The sequence below is a fragment of the Lycium barbarum genome, chromosome 2 (genome assembly GCF_019175385.1).
Source record: "Lycium barbarum isolate Lr01 chromosome 2, ASM1917538v2, whole genome shotgun sequence".
In the NCBI taxonomy this organism is placed as follows: Eukaryota; Viridiplantae; Streptophyta; class Magnoliopsida; order Solanales; family Solanaceae; genus Lycium; species Lycium barbarum.
This window is the reverse complement of record NC_083338.1, coordinates 151,787,604-151,809,214: the sequence shown is the minus strand read 5'-3', so window position 1 is coordinate 151,809,214 and position 21,611 is coordinate 151,787,604. Positions and strand designations below refer to the sequence as shown.

The 21,611-nt window shown below is 36.9% G+C and overlaps 1 protein-coding gene across 3 annotated transcripts; it reads right to left on the bottom strand.

The window, feature by feature from the left end:
* Positions 1-465: 465 nt before the first annotated feature.
* LOC132628175 (ubiquitin-like domain-containing protein CIP73) lies at positions 466-11,522 on the bottom strand. Of its 3 annotated transcripts, none has more exons than XM_060343920.1 (18): positions 11,242-11,522; positions 9,439-9,602; positions 9,019-9,136; positions 7,868-7,972; positions 7,647-7,768; positions 7,486-7,554; positions 7,093-7,242; positions 6,928-6,997; positions 6,696-6,850; positions 4,398-4,562; positions 4,244-4,315; positions 4,010-4,133; positions 3,711-3,884; positions 3,390-3,544; positions 3,160-3,309; positions 1,419-2,021; positions 901-1,056; positions 466-823 (listed from the first exon to the last, which is right to left on the bottom strand). In XM_060343920.1, exons 2-18 carry the CDS (start codon positions 9,565-9,567, stop codon positions 761-763), a joined length of 2,580 nt encoding a protein of 859 aa, XP_060199903.1. In that variant the 5' UTR covers positions 9,568-9,602; positions 11,242-11,522; the 3' UTR covers positions 466-760. The 3 variants fall into 3 exon arrangements, with proteins under 3 accessions (XP_060199903.1, XP_060199902.1, XP_060199904.1); XM_060343919.1 differs by having other exon boundaries at positions 9,439-9,590; positions 11,242-11,521; XM_060343921.1 differs by having other exon boundaries at positions 3,711-3,866; positions 9,439-9,590; positions 11,242-11,518.
* Positions 11,523-21,611: the final 10,089 nt, after the last annotated feature.

Sequence of the window (21,611 nt, the reverse complement as noted above, 5' to 3'; positions counted from 1 at the left end):
ACCCTTCGCTTAAAAAGGTGATCGAAAATATCTCGAAATTCTGAGTTCGAACCCCATCAGTCAAAAAAAAAAAAAAAATCGCAAAGCAAGACTGCGCCAAAAACCTATCTTATGCGGCAAAATTTGCCTCAGCTCATAACTAGAGTCTATCTTATGCGGCAAACATTGCCTAAAGGCAAAACTAAAAGTCTGCCTTATAAAGCAAAGTCTGCCGTATCCGGCAGAACTTAATTCTGCCTTAAAGCAAAGTCTACTGCATAAGACAGACCTTTCGCAACGCTTTGCCTTGTGAATTTTGTTTTATTTTTATGACTAAACCGGAGTTCAAACCCAGAACCTCGGGGTATTTTAGGCAAAGGACAAAAATTAAAGACGACCCCCCAAATGAGGACAATCGTGCAAATTGCCCACTTGAATTTGATACTGATTAAGGTGAGAACCAATCATGGACGCAGGCACCAAATAGAAGGGGAAACGAAGGCATGAGCACGGCTGAATGTAAAGCCTGGCTCTTTCCTCATTAATTAGTGCATGCTATATAAGTTACCAAAACAGAGTCATGGAATGAAATACCGATGTTAACTAAGAAAATACAGTTCCCATCATACACAAGGGAATAGCATAATGGTTTCCCCCTCCATGACATCCAAAAAAGGACGAGAGCGCGTAATCAGCAGCTTGTCTACTTGAACACAAAATGATCGGAAACTTGACACTCTTTAGAAACAAATAAGAAAATAAAAATGAAAAAGACATATCCCTATTGGCCCTGTCTATCCTGGAATCGCTGAGAAACGTCATTACGCAGCATCTGCATGAATTCCTGCAGGAATCAGAATGAAAACATAAGACCGTGCCCTTAACAAACATCAAACTCAAACCAAAAATACAGCTACTCACATTGGCTAGGCCCTCTGCACTGCACAGTTCATCGACTAGACTTTGATCAGTACTTCCATTATGGTGCAAAGATTCCGTACTTTGAACCAAAGAGCGAAGAATCTCTACAGGCGGACTATTGTTCTCGATTCCCTGGGCAACCTCATGAAGGTCAACCTGAAAAGATTGCAATTGATACGTAAACTTAATTTGCAAATTGATCAAAACAGAATAGGAGCCCGTTTGGATTGGCTTATAAGTTGGCTTATAAGCTGTTTTTAGCTTTTTTGAGTGTTTGGCTGACCAGCTTAAAGTCATTTTGTGTTTAAAATAAGCTCAAAAAAATAATTGAGTCAATTTGACTTAACTTATCTAAAGCAGCTTATAAGCTGAAAACAACTTATAAGCCAAAAAAAATAAGTTGGGCTACCCCAACTTATTTTTTTTGACTTATAAGCTGTTTTCAGCTTAAAGCCATAAGCCCATCCAAACAGGCTCTAGATCATTTCTAATAAAATAACTAGCTAATAGGATCAAACCTGAAAATTTTCAGCGGTTGGTGTTGGCCTTCTTACCGTGGCAGCATTCTCACCAGGCCTCTGTGCAATATTAGGCATTTGTTGAGGCGCAGCTGAAATGCCACCAAGAGCTTGAGAGACAAGTGGCATCATTTGCTGAAACATCCTAGACAAGTCCATACTGCCACCTTGCCCGGAAAACATGCTTCCAAGATCCTGAGTGTCAATCTGCTGAGCGATCTGATTTACAGTGCTCATCATTGCTGGACTTTGAGTGAGTTGTTGCATCATATTCCTCAAGAGATCCGGAGATCCAGCCCCAGTTTGTTGTGAAACCCCACTCAACAAACCATTTAAAGCAGGACTCTGAAGTACACTAGACATTGCATCCGCTATCTCTGATTGACCACCGACATTTTGATTTCCCGTGCCAATAGTCCCCATAACTTCCCCATCTGAGTGTGTCCCTGAGGGCATAGCAGTGTTGTTTCCCCTGGCTGCAAGCGCTGCAAGAGACTGCAAAACTTGTTGCCCATCTCTTTTAGGTAGTTCATTTGGATTGTTGCTAGTTGAACCATCAGCATTATTTCCATGAGGCATGGATATGGATTGCTTAGTTCGTCTCTGAATTGCATATCCACCAAAAGAAAAAAGAATGTCAGGTCGAGGACTAAAAATGGAAAAGCAGTATGAGGAACAGAAAGTTCACTACGTGAAGGGTTAAAACAATTCCAAAAAGCATTCACAAATCTGATTTTTTTCTTCAGTTATGAGATCAACAATAAAATGCATCAAACTGACAAACGACCGTAGACACTAATTCAACATAGCAGTTTATGATATAGGGAAAAATCAGTAAAAGCGCAGCACCAGATCTCAATTTCTTGTTACACTGTAGAGAAAATGATAAACAAGGCAGCAGAAGAAACTAAAAATTCACCAACTCAAGCCTGAGAAATCCCAAGGGCCATTAGCGCACCGTTTGAAACTCGATGGATAAAGGGCGCAGTCCTTCACCCTTCTCCACTTAATTACCAAGTTATTGTCAAAACTGTTACGCGGGCTTAACCCAGACATAACATGCTGCACTCTTAACACTAGACTAAAGTAGGGTGAGCTTTGATATCAACTTTCAAAACTCTTAAGATACATGAATGCTAACTCAAGGTAAATGAGTAGTTGACCCCAAAAAAAAAAATTAGGGCTCAGGAAGGCAACACGATAAAACTCACCTAGCATTTAATGGAAAATGGGCACTAAATCAACTCAGCAGATGAAAAAATATTCATTTAGTACCAACAGAAAATGAAGTGGCAGAAACTGGTGAATACCATCACTACAATGAGAAGAGGTTAGAGGGTTCTATGACTCCTTATCACATGTCCTTTCACAAAGTCTACTAAATGCAAATAAAAAATAAAGGTACTTTATTATCACTCCATCTTTCAGCCAAATCAAATAATCAAAAGATATACTCCCTCCGTTTCATTTATGTGAACCTTTTTGGAGTACGAGGGTCAAACTTTATAACTTGGACCGTAAATTTTGACATGAATTTTTCAAGTTTGTAAAAATAAAATTATATATTTTGAAACTACATAAAAGGTACTATAAGTCATGATAATTTATAATTCAAATAACTTAGAAAAAATGTAAGGAAAAAGTGGTCAAAGATCCACCTCGTAGACTCCCCAAATAGTAATAGGTTCACATAAAAAACAGAGGGAGTATCTGGGAAGCAGCATCAAAAAGGCTTGCTTACCTTCGGCTGCAAACCTCCAAACCCTAATCCAAGGGGCACAGATGAGGATTCATCAGGACTACCTAACTCCTGACCAGACCTTTGAGCTCCTCCAGCACTGGCTGAGGCCTCTGACTTGCTGTGAGACATTTCGCTTGATTGACCTTGACTCTGGCAATACAAGTTTAATTAGGTCTAGAATGTCGTACTAGGGAAAAAAGACAGGTCATGGAATCATTTTGGGCACAGACCATTTTATCCTCTCTTCCGGGAACATTGAGCGCCAGTAGAGGCTCGGGCACGCTCATCCCATTTGCAGATGAGACACCTAGTTGAGTGCTTACAGTATCATTCTCAGCACCAGACACAGTAGAGTGCTCTTGGCCACTTGGGCTCTCTGGTTGGCCTTCATTATACAGAAAAGCACTTCAGAAAGTATATTGCCATTATGTATCATTATCAACCAATGACAGAAGTATAGATGTTACACGTGCTAACAAGAAGCTCTCAGTATGCAAAAAGTTTAGATATGATGGTAGATTATTCTAGCACATAAATCTGCAAAACTATACCAGGTTGTGGCATATTAGAGACTGAGATAACAGTAGGCCTTGGTGGAACAGCTGTAGCCACTATATTTCCGACAGGCAAAACCCTTGATTGGCCAGAATCAGTTCCATTGCCACGTTCACCCTGTCCTCCATCTCCATTGGTCGCCCTAGCACCACCTGCAGAAATAATAGGTGCTAAAAGCACCCATTGTTAGAAAGGTAACACAAATTTCCTCCCAATTATTCCAATGCTCCACATGAAAATAAGGAAAAACAATAAGAAAAATACAGAAAATTCTGTACTAGCATATTTTTCATACCGGCATGTATATGAATATTGACATGCCTTGGGGCATTACCAATCCCAACAGCGCCAAAGGTACCAGGGATAGGTGGAACAGCAGCAGAGCCACCAAAGAGTGAACTGGTTTGAAGGGGGAAAGGCTACATCGAGGAAAAGCAACAAGTCATGAGAAAAACAAGAGTGCAAAAAAGGAGTGTCTACCTATTTTTTGGATTGCAAACCTAGCCTAATCCGTATCTGGCTAACAAACCTGAGCCATTATCGGGTTCGGCCCTGTGGAAGATATGTAAACAGCAGGACCAGCATTTACTGAAGATTCAGCCTGCAAAGAGCAGCTTAACAACTGTAAGAAAAGCAATTACAGAAAATGCTTAACCACAAATAAGAGAAAGAAATAGACATACAGGTGATTGTCCCATTCTGAGAGTCAATATCGTCCTTCCAAGCTCTAGTAAAAGCGCACCTAAATGCTGCATTGCTTGACCAATTACCACTGATTCTGTCTGCACCTGTCCCCTTACTGCAGGATCGCTGGAGACCCCTTCCCGTTCCAACCGTCCTGCAATGTGCTACAAAGTGGCAGAAGATTAGCAAACAAAATCAGAGAACAAAAGAAGAAAGAGGACAACTTTTCCGAAAGAAAGAGCATGTAACTAGCAACTGTTTGTATGGATGGGTAAGAGCAAGTTCACAATGCAAAAGAAAGTAAAGCGTTCGACAATCATCAGGAAGTTACAGCAGAAAAAGAATGATGTGTCAATTCTAGGAACCATATCTTTATCAGTTTATCATTGATCATTTATGATATCTTGCTAGTGATACTTAATGCGACTGTAAGGAGTCCATCAGCGCCAGAAGGTAAAGGAACTCTCCTAAGCAAAGCAGGAGTAAGGCTGCACACGCGTTGCATCTAACCCTAAAAGATTTCACAGTTTGGTGTTGCAAGTGGACCGATGTTGTTTTGAGCCATCAAGTTGTTTTAGAGAATGGAGAATAAGAGCAATATACACAGTATGGTACCACGCATGCATGCAGTTACAGTAGAAGACTGGCAAACATCATACAACGCACAACTTGTACAAGTGGTGAGCACGAGAGAGTTGCTGTACTTCCCTCTAAAGATATGTCCGAGCACTGTATTTAGTATCCTCATAATATGTCAAGTAAATTGCTTATTGAGCCCAGACATGATGACAATCTATCATCATTAAAGCTCCGGAATGTTTGGAATCAAGATGTGATTCAACAGACACGGAAATATCAGTTCCATTTCCCGGGATAAGAACAAACAGAGAAGAAGAATCCATACCACTAAACCACAAAGGACTGATATTTTACTATCCTGTCAAGAATAGACAAATATGGCGCAAGTTAAAGTCTCAGCATGATAGCTTAGCCAACTTGCAAGCAACTGCAGTTTGATTGAGACTTGCAGCTAGCAACTCTCAAGCAGAGGCGGAGCTCAACCTCCCAAAGCTACGGTGCATTTTCTTGCATGAATAGGATTGACCCTTTTATTCCTACTGTATAAGCAAGTCTAATTTCACAAGCAGCAGCTAGTTCCAGGTTCCATTTGCAAGCCCCGCGAATAACCAGAAGGTCCGGAAAACCAGTAACTCTCTTCCAAATCTACCTATACCCTCTTCTCCTCATTCTCCCTCTTCTGTATTAAGGGGTTCCTGGTGGCAACGAGTCTGCCACCTTTGATTTGTCAAAGAGGAATTCACTAGCATCAGGAAGGCAATTTCTCTGTGGCTTTGCAGAACATATCCTTCTTTTTTTTTTTATAAGGTAAAAGTTTTACTAACAAAAGAACAGAAACACATATCCCTACAATAAGATCAAGCCCAACTACTGATCCATATTGTATAGCAGATTCCTCTCTTCCTCTCACACCAGAAAAACAGATTTTGAAGACACAAGTTCTTGGACTCAAGAATTTTGGTGCTTCTTGTTCTCAAAGCAAGCACTATTTCTCTCATTCCAAGTGGTCCAGACAATACACAAAGGGATAGTCCTACAAAACTGTTAATGGATACTTGTAATCTTCTGCCCATTCCAACTTTCCAGTAAACTTCTAACACCTGAACACATCCTCCTTATATAAGATATATTAGCACGGAAAAACAGAGGTTGCCTCAGAACAAGGCTCTATATTCTCACTAGCAAGGCTCCTCAATCACTCCCATCTGTGTAATTTCTTTCAAACTTCCCAAGTGATTTTAACTAATCAACCCTTTACCTCCCATCTATATCCGTATAATTAGACCTGATTTATTGTTATTTTATGGTCTTTCCTTCAAGGGCCAGTTGTCTTCAGTAATTAGGGTACCAATGAGTTAAGAACTTCTAATCACAATTTAAAGAAGAGCTTTTGCACTTTGGTCCTTTCATGCCAAAAAAATAGCCATTTTCCCTAAACGACATAAATTTTAACAAAATAAAACCGCTCTCCAGTAAAACTGGTCAAGTTTGTGAGCAAATTGCTAAGACTGAAAAGCTCAAGCTAGGAACACGGCCCAGATTAGCCAAAAACATGTGCATTACACAGTATATGCTGCTATCGATCATAGTCACAAATACTTCTCGCAAGTGGATATCTTAACTTGTAAACTAGAACCTGCAGATACTAGAAGGGAAGGAGACAAGGAAGGACCAGGACCTTAATTATAAAAAGAGAACATTATGGTCATGGTACATACAGATAATGCCGCAATGACGTGACCACCAAAAAGACGCTCAGCATGATGCAGCACAGTGCTTAATGCCTCTGGAGTCGATAAGCCGCGAGAATTTGTAGGCAACTGTACTGCAGGTGGATCTGCCGCAGTAGTAGGTGACTGGTTTGGCGGGTAACCTGAGGTAAGAGGATGCAAAGCCATTCAGAGATCCATCTACCACAAGAGAAGTAGCAAATATGATAAAAACCCTCACCGTTCTGTGAGAATACATGCTCCATCCGATTCATGAATTCAGTAAGCGTGTGCAAAGAATCAGGAATGGGCTTCAACATTTAAAAGAGGAGAAAAGTTACATGAGTCAAACATGGCCATGAACAACATGAGACAGAAAAAACACAATCTCTGAAAGACATTCTACCGAATTAATTGTCGGGATAGCTATTGTTGCCCCCATTGGAATTTGCACTACTTGCGGCAAAGATTGACCAGCAAATGCCTGCCCAGATTGCTGACTTCCTGACTGACTTAGACTATCATTTCCTTGAGGATGAGGAACTGGAGCACTGGCCTGTCAACAAACAGATCCACCAAGCAAATTTAGGAAGGAAGCAATGGACAACGCAAATGCAATTCTTCAGCACCTTGCTAGGTGAACGAACATAAGTGAAAAAGTCTCATAAAAGTGAGTATCCTGTAACTTTGAGACTTGAACGGGCTTATCACACAATAGAAAGATATCACACTAAAAATACAAAAGAAGCAGGAAAATCTAAGAGATCTGAAATATATGAGCAAAAGGTGGGAAAAGGACCTGCACACCAGGAAGCTGGCCACCAGTCATGTTCCCAATCCCTACAGTGTTCAGAACTGCCCCAATAACCTATAAAGTTGAACTTCGTTCTGTTATGAGATTCTCCTAAATCAACTCAAATTACAATGATTGAAGAAACTTGCAACTCCTATGAAACCCACCCGACTAAGATCAGGCATAGCTCCTTCCCCTTGATCTCCAACAAAAGTACCTAGGACAACACTGTGTGAAATCTGCCCGATACGATTCCGTGAGCCTCCAGCAGTGGGTTGAGGCTCTTGTCCTGTGATATTCAGAGATTAAAAAAAAATATTGTTACTCATCTGACCAACAAATCAGCCAAATGACCTGAAAGCTAAATTTCAAACCACATAACCCTTACCTCTGTTAATATTGTTAGTACTAGCTCCTCCAGTGCTGTTACCTGGTGCAGGTTGCGACTGAGACTGCCTCAGTACTAAATGTAGTGTGTCCCCATTTTCCACATCTGAAAAGAGTTAAGGTTCGGCAAGAAACCCAAAAGTCGTAGATGAAAGAGGCTCCCCTTTTTTTGCAAACATATTATATCCAATCAAGTAAATCTGTTAAATATCTGTTAACAAAGCATTGGAGTTTGCATCTAATCAGTTGGTCGAAGATATCTCTCTAGTATCAATCATAGCCACGTTAGAACTTAAGAGGTGAGAAATCAATCAATTTGTTAGATGAAAACAACTACTAATTACCAACATGGACACCCTCTAGAGGACCAAGGGAAAAGAGCAGTAGAAATATGATATCTAGAGGTATTTAGGTTTGGGGCATATGATACCTACAGGTATTTAGGTTTGTGGCAGTACCAAATGTCAACTAGAATTACCCTCTTGAGATTAATATTCAAAGAGGACAGACCTAAATTTCCATTAGATCCATTCCTAAGCTTGTTTGGATTAGGCGCACACAAGGAGTTTGAAACCTACCATGGACAAAAAGCATGATATTCAGGTGGAGAAGAGTAGAGGGGAGAGCTCAACATCCACCGAGTTTCGAACTATGCACCTGTTGGCTCTAAGGGATTCTTGGTTATCAAAAATATCTATACTCACGCAAGTTCAAGGGTTGATTTTCAGACAAAAAAGGTATTTAGGTTTGTGCAGTTGTGTAATCTCGCTTGAAGGGGTTTTCCAGAAAAACTATTTCAAATTATGTTCAAGGCTTCTATGTTTCCATGAACTCCAGCATCTTTCACCCTCAATGACCACAGGTAAGAGATTCTTTCTGAATCAGTTATGGCAAATTTTAAAGCATTTAACAATTAGCTATGAGTATTGAAACAGAAAAGGTAGGAAAGCTTATATGAAATTGTGAACTCCTGGAAAGTACTTCAAGAGAGGTGTAAGAAACCAAATGCACATCTACAAAACATTTAACAGAAAACCCTGTCCAATAAATTTAGACAGAAAACATCATTTCCAGCGAAGACAGGTCGAATTGCAGACACAAAATGTTTATATGTATGAAGGGGAAATTAGAATTTCTCAGTTGGTAGGATACGATATTCAGAAAGAAGGTGATTATCCTTCAAGACCTTGCCCCTAAAAATTAATCTTTGCTGCTCAACAGGTACACCAATATGACTTGCTATTTTGTCCTTCAAGGCTGTAACTTGCATCTGAAATTGAGATTTGGTAGAGAAGCAAGGTAGACAATGAGTGTCAAATAAGAGATGTGTCACATGAGTACAGTGCACGTGATTGATAAAAGATTCCAAAAGCTAAAATCAACATTCAACTTCATATTGATAAGACTTTATTCGAGAAAAGGTTTCTTTCTGACTAGCATAAAGGGGAAACAATCACTTCTCAGAAGCAGCATCAATTTGAGAAAGCTCCACATGTAACTGAATAAGCAAGGTGGTAAATACTCTTTTTCAACGTAATTTGTAACAGAAGCAGAGTAAGTAACAAGATTTACATTCTTATCCACGTTAAAAGTATACGTCTGGGAATCTAAGGTCTTGATATTGAGCTCCACAGTTGATTCAGAACTTCCACCAGAATCATTACTTGTGCTTGACCCTTCAACTGCTTGCTGATCAGCCATGAGACTTCAGAAACAACAACGACCTGAACAGGAAACTCCAATGGACGGTAAGCATTTATTAGAGCGCCATTCAAAATAGTTAAGACAAACTATAACAAAGAAGCAACTGCAAAAATAAAATTATTTTGCAGGAAGGTCAACCATACCATCCATTAGGTCAACCAATATGGAATCGGACATGTTCGAGGTTCATGAGCAGCAAGGATAATAATTCAACAAAGCATAATTAGCAGCAAAATAAAACCTTAACCCCCCACCCCCAAAGAAAAATGCAAAATCAATTAAAACAGCAATACAAATAATCTCAAATGGGACTTCATCTATGACTTATTTAAACAATGCTTTAAATAAGTAAATAGCCAAACCTGTAAATGGACCTTCATGAGCCCCTAAAATATCTTCTTGTCCATCGCAACTGGCCCTATTGGTCAAACATGTGTTCTGCTATGTGGAAATTGCAATATCTAAATGGTGATGGGAGAGCAGTCCCCCAGTTACAAAAGCTAGCCCAAAACCTAGTGATAAATGTGAATACAGCTTCGGTCGGCTTGGTTGCAGTTCATATGAGGTTCCAGTAACATAAATCCAAAAGTGGAATCAAAGTTCCAACCCTCAATGAAGCTACACATTAGGTCAAACCACACCCAGAGCTTTAAGTTCATCAAAAATCTGAAAGGTGATTGATTTTCCAGGACAAAGTTTCAAGACTCATTAACTCCCACAACACCTGATGAACATGTTAAGGTTTATTCAGAATTTCCTACCTTATTTGGATTCTACACCATAATTGTAGTTTACTTCAAAGAGGTTTTCTTGGTGGAAAAGGTTTTCTTGGTAGAAAAGGACTCTCTTATATCTATTCTTTTCTTGGAGAAGTTTTGGACGATCTTTTCTTCTCATACATAACATAATAGCATCCACATTCCACAATGTAGTCTAAAGAGTCTTGTTTAGGGGAAGATTATTCTCTCAATAGTTTTTAATCTTTCTTTTATCTTAGTCTTTCCTCATATGTGTAGCCTAATTGGCCAAACCATATCTTGTCTTTGTTTCTGATTTATTGCCGTTCAATGTTTGCAGTTGTTAGCTTACGCATCTCCCTGATTATTGCGATCCCAACAGAACACTCGTATAAGTATTGACTTATCTCTTTTTTTCCATTTTCTTAGATAAAATGTTGAGGAAACTGACGGCATATACTGACGGGTACACAGTGAAAAACTTTGTAGACATTACGCAAACAAGACAACAAACTAATACACAAATTTGAGATTGAAGCATATACACAAATCAAACTAAACAGAGCATTTTAACCTCATTCACAATTAATATTAAGATTAAAAATCATCAGGGAAGACATAACATGATTCTGCCTCGTGAGAATGAGAGCTAGAGCGCACATTAACATGTAAAACGGTAAAAGCAACAAATTAATACACAAAATTGAGATTTTAAGCATATATATATAGCTCGTAAAACAGTAAAAGCAACAAATTAATACACAAAATTGAGATTTTAAGCATCTATTATATAGCTTGTAAAACGGTAAAAGCAACAAATTTTATACATGAATTTGAGATTGAAGCATATATACGAATCAAACAAAAAAAGCATTTTAACCTAAAATCACGATTGATTTTAAAAGTAACAAATTATTTAACGAAGGAAACTTACAAACAGGATTTCGCTTTGAGATCGAAAGGAGAATATCGTCAACTTTTGTCAAAGATTTTAGCTATTGACGAAATGCGAATCGGAGAAAAAATAGGCGTTTTTTCCTTCTTCTCAGTATAACGGGTCGAATCTAAAATTTGCCAGCTCGGTTATAACGTTCCAGAAAGATCTAATTTTCTTCTACCTCGATGGAGCTGGAGCTGAGTAGGATGTGATTTGATGGGTATTCGGGTCATCATATCCAAGTCCACTTTAAGTCCACATTTATTTTCTTGCCCGTTTCCTTTTTCTTTCTTTTTCCTACAAATTAAATCCGTGATGTTTATCTTGTATTTTGCTATTTTGTTTATCTAATTTTATGTTGAGTCGAGGGTCTAACAAAATCAGTGTACCTCACAAAAATAAAGGTCTTTGCTTATGACTATAATATATTTCATAAGTAAAGTTTGCTCGAATAAAAGGTCTTTGCTTCCCCGACCAATATCGTATTGTATTGTATTTAGGCAATTGTTTATTTGAGGCCTTTAAACACTAAAATATTGTCTTTAAAGTTCATCATCAACTAACACCATTGCGAAAGACACTCCTAATAAACGTATATTTGCAGCTAAAATTGTTCAAAATACGTTAGCAAAATCATTACATATAAGATTAATTAACTAAATAAAAGTTATGAATAATTGCTCAACTTAGTAACATTCGCATCTATAGTCACGTCATTGCTTCTGCTTGTTCTCTTTGCAATTTGTTAATTCAAGGGTATTCCGTAGTTGTTCCCTTTTTCTACCTGAACTATCACCATCTATGTATTAAAATACTCTGCATACATCCTACTCTTTCCAGACCCCATTTATGAGATTATACTGGGTATGTTGTTCTTGTTCTTGTAGGTTTATAAATTAGTTTTTTTTTTAATAGTATTTCAAAGTAAAAGTATAATTTTTTAATTAAAAAAATGTTTAAATAGATTAGAACAATTCCAAGCATATGAAAAATGTATAGCTAGTGCTATCCAAAAATTGATTGATAAAAACAATGATGTGTATATTTTATGTACGAGAAATCGTACTGGCCATATTCCAACTAAGCTTCACATGTGGTGCGCGAGATGTGCATATACCAAAAAAAGTTGGAAGTAATTGCCAATAGTAAAGCATGCCTTCATCTCTTCTGGTCAAAGAATCTGAGAGCAACCTTAATGGTTGCTCTTGGGGAATTCAATACTAATAAGTACTTTATGAAATGAACTAGTGATTTTTCTCCCATTTCACATTGTTGTATGATTTATATATAAATTGGAGATGATCCATCGACTCACAACTATATTAGTTGTTTAATCGGAGAACCTTAGAATCTGTATCCAGTATTCTCAACTTTCTGCCTTGGCAATAGTTTGGTGATTTATTGAGCTATCTCATCTAGTATGCTTAAAAGTTATTACATTAATAAGTTGAATTACTTAGATATTAGATCTATACAAACTTACATAATATATCACAATCTTCCATATTAGTTTTAATGTATAACTAACGATTCCTATTATTTTCAATCATTTTAACCTTTTGAAAATATCTTAATTATGATTGCTTGCCTTTTTACTTTGATTTTTTCATTCTGGATGGAATAATCTTGAAACCAGTAGGACCTTCTTATTAATTAATGAGAGTAGAGATAAAGAAAAAGGAATCTTTTAAAATCTGAAACCATTTGTTAGACTTTAAAGTTGAGATGTTTTTATTTTTTACATCGGAAGAGGTATGATCTTATTTATTTTTCTTCATTCATAATGGTATGATTTTAGTTGAGATATCAGTGTACAGATGCAGGAGTCTGAAGTAAAGAAACGATATCAGAGCAACTCAGTTTGTGGGGGCAGTGTGCTAATCGAGCCCCAAGTAAGTTTTTATTTGGAAGCTGGACCCCAAGTTTTAATTATTAGGTAATTTGACCCCATTTAGGATTAAGGCTAATAAAGTGGAGATAAGTTATTGGGGTGTCAAAATAAGCCCCCAACTTTTAAAAAAATGCATTTTCGTTCAAGGATTTAATAAATAATAAAATAAAACTATTCCAAGCTTTCAAACCAGCCCCCAAGTTTTAAAAAATACACTTTTGTCTGAATCAAATAGTTAATAATTTCCCCAAAATAGCAAAAATCTCAGCTGCCCCAACTACATATTCTTCATGACTGCCACCATTAATTCCCTTCCCCTAGCTCGTTCCTGATTGTAAAATTGCTAATATACAGCCCTTTCCCTTTGTCTTGCTCGGATTCATCGCCTCAACTCCCTCTATTCGTCCTAATTGGATACCTCCATTTTTGTTCCGGTAATTTTTATTCAAATCATCGCAATTGGTCACCAATTTATAAGTTCAATTGCGATGATTGTATGTTAACTTTAAAATGAATAAAAATAAAAACAATAGTGTGAACAGTAGCTACCTAATCAAACTAGTGGCGGATTCAGAAACTGAAGAGGCACAATGAAAAACGATACAGGTTTCCATTGCGGTCAACAAAATAAAGGTTGGATTAATAAAACTATTGGCCTAAAGCTAATTTTTAGTAAGAGGCTTTATACATTTTAATATAATCTATATATATTAGTGTTTATATGATAGTATTTGTGCAAGTCATAAATTCTATTATTTATATTAGTAAGGGTTTATTCAAGGTAATGAGTTATTAGTCACGTGTTTGTGATTAATTACCTTACATGTTATTGTAAGAAATTTTATTTACTAATATGAAGATTTGAATAACTTAGTTCAAATTCTAAAATATTTCTATTAAAAAGAAGAAAATCTTTTTGTCCATTTTTTATACATTGATTCGATCTCAACATTGGCAATGTCAAACTTCATATGATCAAAGTAATAAATGCTCATCATTATGCATAAAGATATACTTACTTAAAACAAAATAATGCTATTTGATTGTTACATCTAATACTTTTTTGTTATATATTATATCAATGTTATTTATTTATATAGACTATTAGTGTTTCAGAGTTGACTTATATTCACTGAACAAATTCAAATAATATTACATATGCCGGTAGAAATACATATGAAGGTTGCATGGACGAATTGACATTAAATTTTGCAGGAAAACTAATTTATTTCACCAATGGAACAATTTAACAATATAATATCTACTTCATTGTCTCGAACTAGAGTATCATCGTAAATCAAACCTTTAATGATAAACCTTGACGATTCGTTAGTTCTAAATCTTTTATCTATTCTTCTGCCACGTTATGCTAATATCATTAATGATTGCAGATACTTGCTGATGAAGCTGGATGAGCCAACAATCTTACACACATGCAGGGAGGCTAATATATTGGCAGATGCACTAGCAATTTTGGATGCAATAGCCGGATGGATTATGCTACTATTTGCGACAAATGTTTAATATGTGGAATATAAACTGCAATCACAAACAAAATCTGAAGAAATAGAAATTTTATTGATGAATATTACGGGTACAAATCTGTTTTATCCCCTTGATTATTTTCTTCTAATATTTCTCCGTAATTCAAGGGCCGTTAGTATCGTCTTTCTCGAACGTAGGAAGACCTCCTTATGATGCATTTGATCTCCAAAAACGTCTGGCAGTTTGATAAAGGCAGTATTTGATACATTGATCTCTTTGTGAAGATCCCGAGCATTTATAAGATTTTCGAGATATGCTTTGATCTCTCTGTGAATATCCCTGGAATTTATGGGATACTCGAGATGTCTTTTCATGGGAATATGTGTCCTTTTATATAGGCGTGAGCTAAGATTTAGGGCGGAGTAACCTCCAAGAAATCCTAACAGACTTAGAGTTTGAACATGAACTTGACTCGTCTTGTAGAGTCCCATAAAACTTCGATGTCCACAACTACAATTTTTTATCGCCCTCTAGTTTTTGTTAATGAGATTCTCCAACATGATCAACGACAACATCCATTGGTTCGACACACCACTAAGACATCAAATGAGCATTCACCTCACACTTGTTGGATACTCATTAGAGAGAAATTTGACCTTTAGTAGTAATAGACCTCCGATTCATCTTTATTTTGTAACCTCTCTCCTATGGAGCGAGCGACCTATGATGATGTATTAGAAAGTCAGTACCCAGACTTACCAAACTACTCTCCCAATATGATTAATCTTTAGTTTGATATAATATAATATGTTTCTTCTTGGATCAATAAAGAAATTGTTGTACTCCCTCCAGATAAAAAAGATTGTCCACTTAGCCAATTACCATCTCTTAAGAAAATACTAACTCCTAGACAAAAATAGGTAATTTTACTAAAATGCTCCTAATTAAATATGTATTGTGATTCGATCACATAACACTTGGGCAAATCTGGAAAGATAAGGTTAGTTTTTTCTTGATTTGATAAGCGGACACTCTTTTGACCCAAAAAAGAGAGGCTAAGTGGACATTCTTTGTAATCCAGAGGGAGTATACAATAAGTTATTTCAATTACAAAAATAATACAAAAGAACAAATTTTAATAAAAATATAAATTGTACTAAAAGTGCACGAGCTCATCCTTTTTTAAGCATCCTCTAAATTCCATTAACAATGGTTAATCCGACCGGACTCAAATTTAATTAGGCTAAGACTGTAGATGTAATATTTTAGATATTTAAGAAAATATCTGGTGAGTGTAGCTAAGGTTATAGACATATAATAATGCCATTTAAAATAGGACTCGTAGAATATAAGTGATGATGTATAAAATAATTGATTAGTTATAGATGAGGAGAGGGGATTAGTATTTAAAAGTGAAAAGCAATGACTAACTCTATGTATAAATCCAATTGGCGTTATAAAATGTGGTGCTGAACTAGCCCTTTAAAGTATATGTAATACAGTAGTATGAAAATTAAAGTGGATAGTTATGGAAGATTAATATTTAAATCGATAACTAGGGAAAAGAATACTTGATTTCTAAAAGATAAAAATATTCAAACGGGTATGAAGAAGCTTTCCGGAACGCTTTCGCATTAAAGAGACATCATTCTATTTAAAATCATTTTTTAGACTTGAAAATATCTTGCACAAGTTCAAATCAGTTTGGTAACTTGATTCAAAGTAAAAAAAAAAAGCGTATGGCCATATTAATTTCGAATAAGAAGTCATTTTAAAGAAAATGGTTACAGTTAATAAATGACCAAAGCTATAATGAAGTTAATAGATGGAAAATAGGATATAGTCGAACTTAAGGTTGCTAGGTTCGCATATCTAAATGTCAAATCCTATCTTTGCTCAAGAAATGCTAATATATCCAAATGAGAAATTATGGATCAACTATAGACTTTCTAAACACCTGAACAAAATAGCATCCCAACACAAAGTAAAATACTTATAGTGAAATGTAACAGAATATTCATCACTTCCCTCGCCCCTCTTTCAAATTTCTGTCAGATGTAGTTGGAGAGGGCGAGAGAAGTAGATGGAAAGAGAATGAGGAGGAAATGCTGGTCTTCGCCTAGCGGTGATATCGTCGAGTCTCATTTTGAGACTCTTCGGCTCCGGTGTACATGCAAACAATAAAGAAAATAGTTAGGAAGAGAAATCTGATTCTTGGTAATACAGGAAGACGGACATGAGAAGTAACATTATATTCAATTCTTCAATTTCAACAAGCAAGAGGTCACAATATTTTTACAACACCAGGAGCATTGTTATCATATACGGCAATTAGAAACTCCAGGCAGACTCTTTAAAGGCTCACACTAGCTGAAAACAAACATTTCCCTATACGATCTTGAAGCATTTTGTTACTAAAAAGAAAACATTTCACCTACATGTGGCATGTATCTCACGGAAAATAGGCAAAGTGAAGTGTCAAAAATGGAAAATAGGAAAACCGCCCCGTACGAAACCACAAAGATGTAACGTCAACACAATTCTTGGTTATGGGATTTCTGTACACAGGTTCATTTACAGATGAACAAACAAAAAAAAAACAGAGCCTACGCATGATTTTTTGCAAATGTAGTGTTTTGAACCGAAGAGGGAGAAGGTCAATACATAATGTAATGAAGTATAAACTTAATGAAAGATCTCATCCTAACATTCAATCTCACAATCGTCAATCAAACAAATGTTCCAGAATTCAATTTAACAGATTAGCGAAGGGAAAACATAGTGAAGAATTCATGATTCGGAATCCATCTGTTGTATGCTCACATTCAATCTACTAGTTAAAGTCTCTATAATATATAATCTCAAAAGCCTGTGCATTGCAATGCATCATAATGTCCAAAGCCACGAAACAGGACCTTAATGGGACTGTCCTTAATATAATCCTACCATTAATGCTTCACCTTCTTTTAAGAAAACAGTCCCTTCCCAATCATCTCAACATACACACAGGTAAGATTTTATCCTAGATGATCTACGAACAGCCACGCTAGACCAGTAATTACGCAACTACAACTTCAGGGAAATATACCTTTTGAACTACGACAGAAAAGACTAAAGGCTGATTATTTAACTGATGACGAGAACAGACTCAAATGAACACAGGATTGCAGACTAAATACATATGCATTTGAAGGCTAAATAATACAATCTAACAGCCCATACTAAGTCATTTTTTGAACAGATAAAGAGCACTAAAATCGTAAGTGATTCATACTTCACAATTCACAGACCAAAACAAAGTAAAGCTTCGATGCTTACAAAATCAGTTAAGCCATGTTAAACTCTAAATAAAACAGAAACGCAGAATTGAGAAATTAATTGGAGTTATTAAGCGGCAACGGAACATATACAGTTTCAAGTCTAACCATGATTTCAACACAACATTCTCGGCTAAAGAAACTAAACAAGACATGATATTACCTTTTGTGGTACAGTGAACGGGGCGTCGGGTCTCGAATCTACCCTCGATATTAAAGTAGCAGTAGAATTGAAAGAGTGAACACTTAATACTTCAAGAATATTCTGAGATACAGTGACTGAAAATGTATATCTTTAAAAAAAAAGGGGTTTATGCGACTGAAAAAAAGTGAACTCTGGAACCGAATGGAATTTTAAATAAAATCCCGGATTTAGAGTAGTAGAGATATAGAAATGTTGAGTGTAGGAAAGTATCCGTCCCCTTTTCGGCTGAGAGTATAAGACATTTATATAGGTAATAAAATGACTAGGGTTTCACCTCAATTCCAGATTTTTGGCTCCAAACATAAATTGAAAGAGCCGTTTGAATTCCAAATTCGAATTTCTAAAGTTGATTCGTTTCAGAAAATTCAGAAAGGTACTTTTGGCCATTTGTGTTGACTAGGCTCGTTGAAGAGGAGAGAAGGAAGTGTTTGCACAGAAATGGAATAGCAAAGGTCTGCCATGGTGATAAAGATTTGGACCACTCCTTGAAATGGAAGGAGGAAGAAGAAGACGACAGATAGGGCAGAGGAGCGTCTGGATAGAGAGAGAGAGAAGGGAAAGGACGAAAATGTTGCACGAAAATAGCATGGCAAAACTCTGCCATGGCTGAGCACGGTTTGGATTTTACTTGAAATGGAGGAGAGAGAAAGAAGCGGAGAGAGAGGAAGGAAGACGAGGAGGAGAGAGAACAGAGGAGAAAGAGAGTAGTTGTTGCGTTCTCTTTGTTTCATTAGGGTTGAAGAAAAGAATGACGTAGGCCGGGTCGAGTAAGGTATTGTTGGGTTGGATCGGGTAAAGGGATGGTGGGCTGGGTCAAGTTGAAAGGCTAATGGGCTGGCCGAATTAAGAGGGATGTGGGCTGGTCAAGTTAAAAGGCTAATGGGCTGGCCGAATTAAGAGGGATGTGGACTGATCGTTGAAAGGCTAATTTGGTCCATGATTTGGGCTCAATTTGACGAATTGGGTTGCAAATCATGGATTTTTTCCTCCTTCATTTTAATTATCCCCGGGCTTCTAATTTAATAACTAGTAACTGGTACAATATATATTACGTGAAGATAAATAGTAATTAATATATAGAAAGTAAAGGATTAATAAAGTAAAATTAATTTAACGAGTACAAAAATCGAAAATAAAGTGATGACGAACCCCTTTAAAATTTGTGATAAAGTGATGCTAGTAATAGTAAAAAAAAATGCAAATAACGATATTAATAGTGAAAAAAAAATGTTTAGCTCGTCAAAAATTAGAAGCTCCAGGAAATAAATTGAAATAAAGGAGGGACAAAATTGGGTGTCAACAAGCACAGATAACAAAAATGGAAGGGGATAGGGGATCTCCTTGCCTAAGGCCTTGGGAGGAATTGAAAAAACCTTTCGTAGCACCATTGATGTTAATAGAATACCAAATGTTAGAGATAAGCCTCCAGATCATATCTACCCAATTATCATTAAAACCTATAACTCTAAGGCATTGGCATAAATAAGACCATGAGACCCTATCATAGGCCTTAGACATAGCTAATTTAAAAACCACATTGCCATCCTTGTTAGGCCTATTAATATTATGAACTAATTCTTGAGACAACATAATGCTCTCACTGATAGCCCTCCCTTTAATGAAACCAGATTGATTAGGAGCAATAATCTTGGGCAGAAGAGGGGCTAGTCTACTGTTTAACAACTTAGAAATGATCTTGCAAGATACATTTCCCAAACTAATCGGCCTAAGGTCAGACATAGAAAAGGGGTGATCAACTTTAGGCAACATAACAAGACAAGTGTGAGTCATAGACCTAGGAATAAGATCTCCAGAGAAAAAAGGCTTAACCATTTTAAAAAGATCCCCAGAGATAATGTCCCGGCAAGCCTGGTAAAACCTAGGGGAGAATCCATCCGAACAAGGGGCAGAATCAGGAAACATAGAGAAAACAAGATTTTTTACTTCCTCCATAGTGGGATCAGCATTCAGAGCCAAATTATCATTTTCATCAATAGAAGGAGTGATATAATTCAAACTTGTGTGATCCACATTGGTATTTGTTCTGGAGAAAAGATTTTGATAAAAGGCAATAGCTTCATCAGATATTTGATCATCTCCCTCCACCCATGTGCCATCAACTCTCTTGATTTTGTATAAAGTGAGCCTTCTCCTTTTCCTGTTAACAGAAGAGTGAAAAAATTTAGTATTTAAATCACCTTCAGTAGCCCACCTTAGACCCGCTTTCTGTCTCCAAAAGGATTCTTCTAGTTTCAAATGTTTGATCATTTGATCATTTTTCTTGTTTAGCATCCCCCTGTCTTGAGCAGTATTGTTTTGGAGGCAACTGTTCTCACAGTTTAATAGCTCCTCTTCCAGTTTCTTGGTCTTGGCAAAAATATCTCCAATGGAATTTCTAGACCAAGATGACAGGGCAGCACTAGTACTTTTCATCTTGAGGAGGAATTTCCAAAAAGGTGATCCAACAGCATCAATGCTCCAAGCCTTTTTGACCACCTCTTGAAATTCTGGGAAGTCAAGCCACAAATTCAAAAATCTGAAGAACTTTTGTCCTCCTTCTCTAGTCTTTTCAACACTAACTAGCATCGGTGCATGGTCAGAACCCACCCTACTCAAATGAGTGACCTGAGTTCTGGGAAATATATTGATCCATTCATGGTTGATGAGTACTCTGTCAAGCCTTTTCCATATCCTAAATTTGGGAGCTCTACCGTTGCACCATGTAAAAGGGGAACCAGAAAAACCCGCATCTAAGAGGCAGCAATCCACTAAGCAGTTGATAAAGGGGAGACTCTTATAAGCTTTGTGAGGGAGGCCACCTCTTTTCTCATTTGCATTAGTAGTAGTGTTGAAATCACCAAGTATGGACCAAGGAAGGTCATAAGAAGATTCCAACCTCCTCAAGTCATCCCAGAGAAGTTCCCTGAGACAATGATCAGTTTTAGCATACATAATAGAGACCAAAATTCTTCCATCTCCATTACCTAGTTGACAGGTTACTACTTGTTCCTCATCATCAACAATTTTACAGTCTAGATATTCATCCCAAAAGATCCAAATCTTGTTGTTGGAACTGGCAAAGCAGTAATCAAAATTCAGCTTTTGTTTGTACTTTTGAACCAGTTTATCAGAGAGGGATCTAAAGGGTTCAAGTAAGGCAATAAAATTGAGATTGTTAGAGTTCTTTAAAAACTTTAGTCTTTCAAAAGCCCCTTGGGTTTTTATACCCCTAATATTCCATATAAGGGACTTAATCATAACTAACATTTGTTGGAGAAAATTTGAGCAGATCTTAACGATCTGTTTTTAGGAGGAGTATCATTTCCCCTTCCTCTTCCTCTGCCCATGAACCTGCTTCCTCCCCTTCCTCTCCTAAAATTCAACATTCTGAGAGAGAGATTATGTTGTTCAGTGATATCCCCAAAAGCTTCTTCGACCATATTTCTGTCAAAATCATGATCTTCTTGAG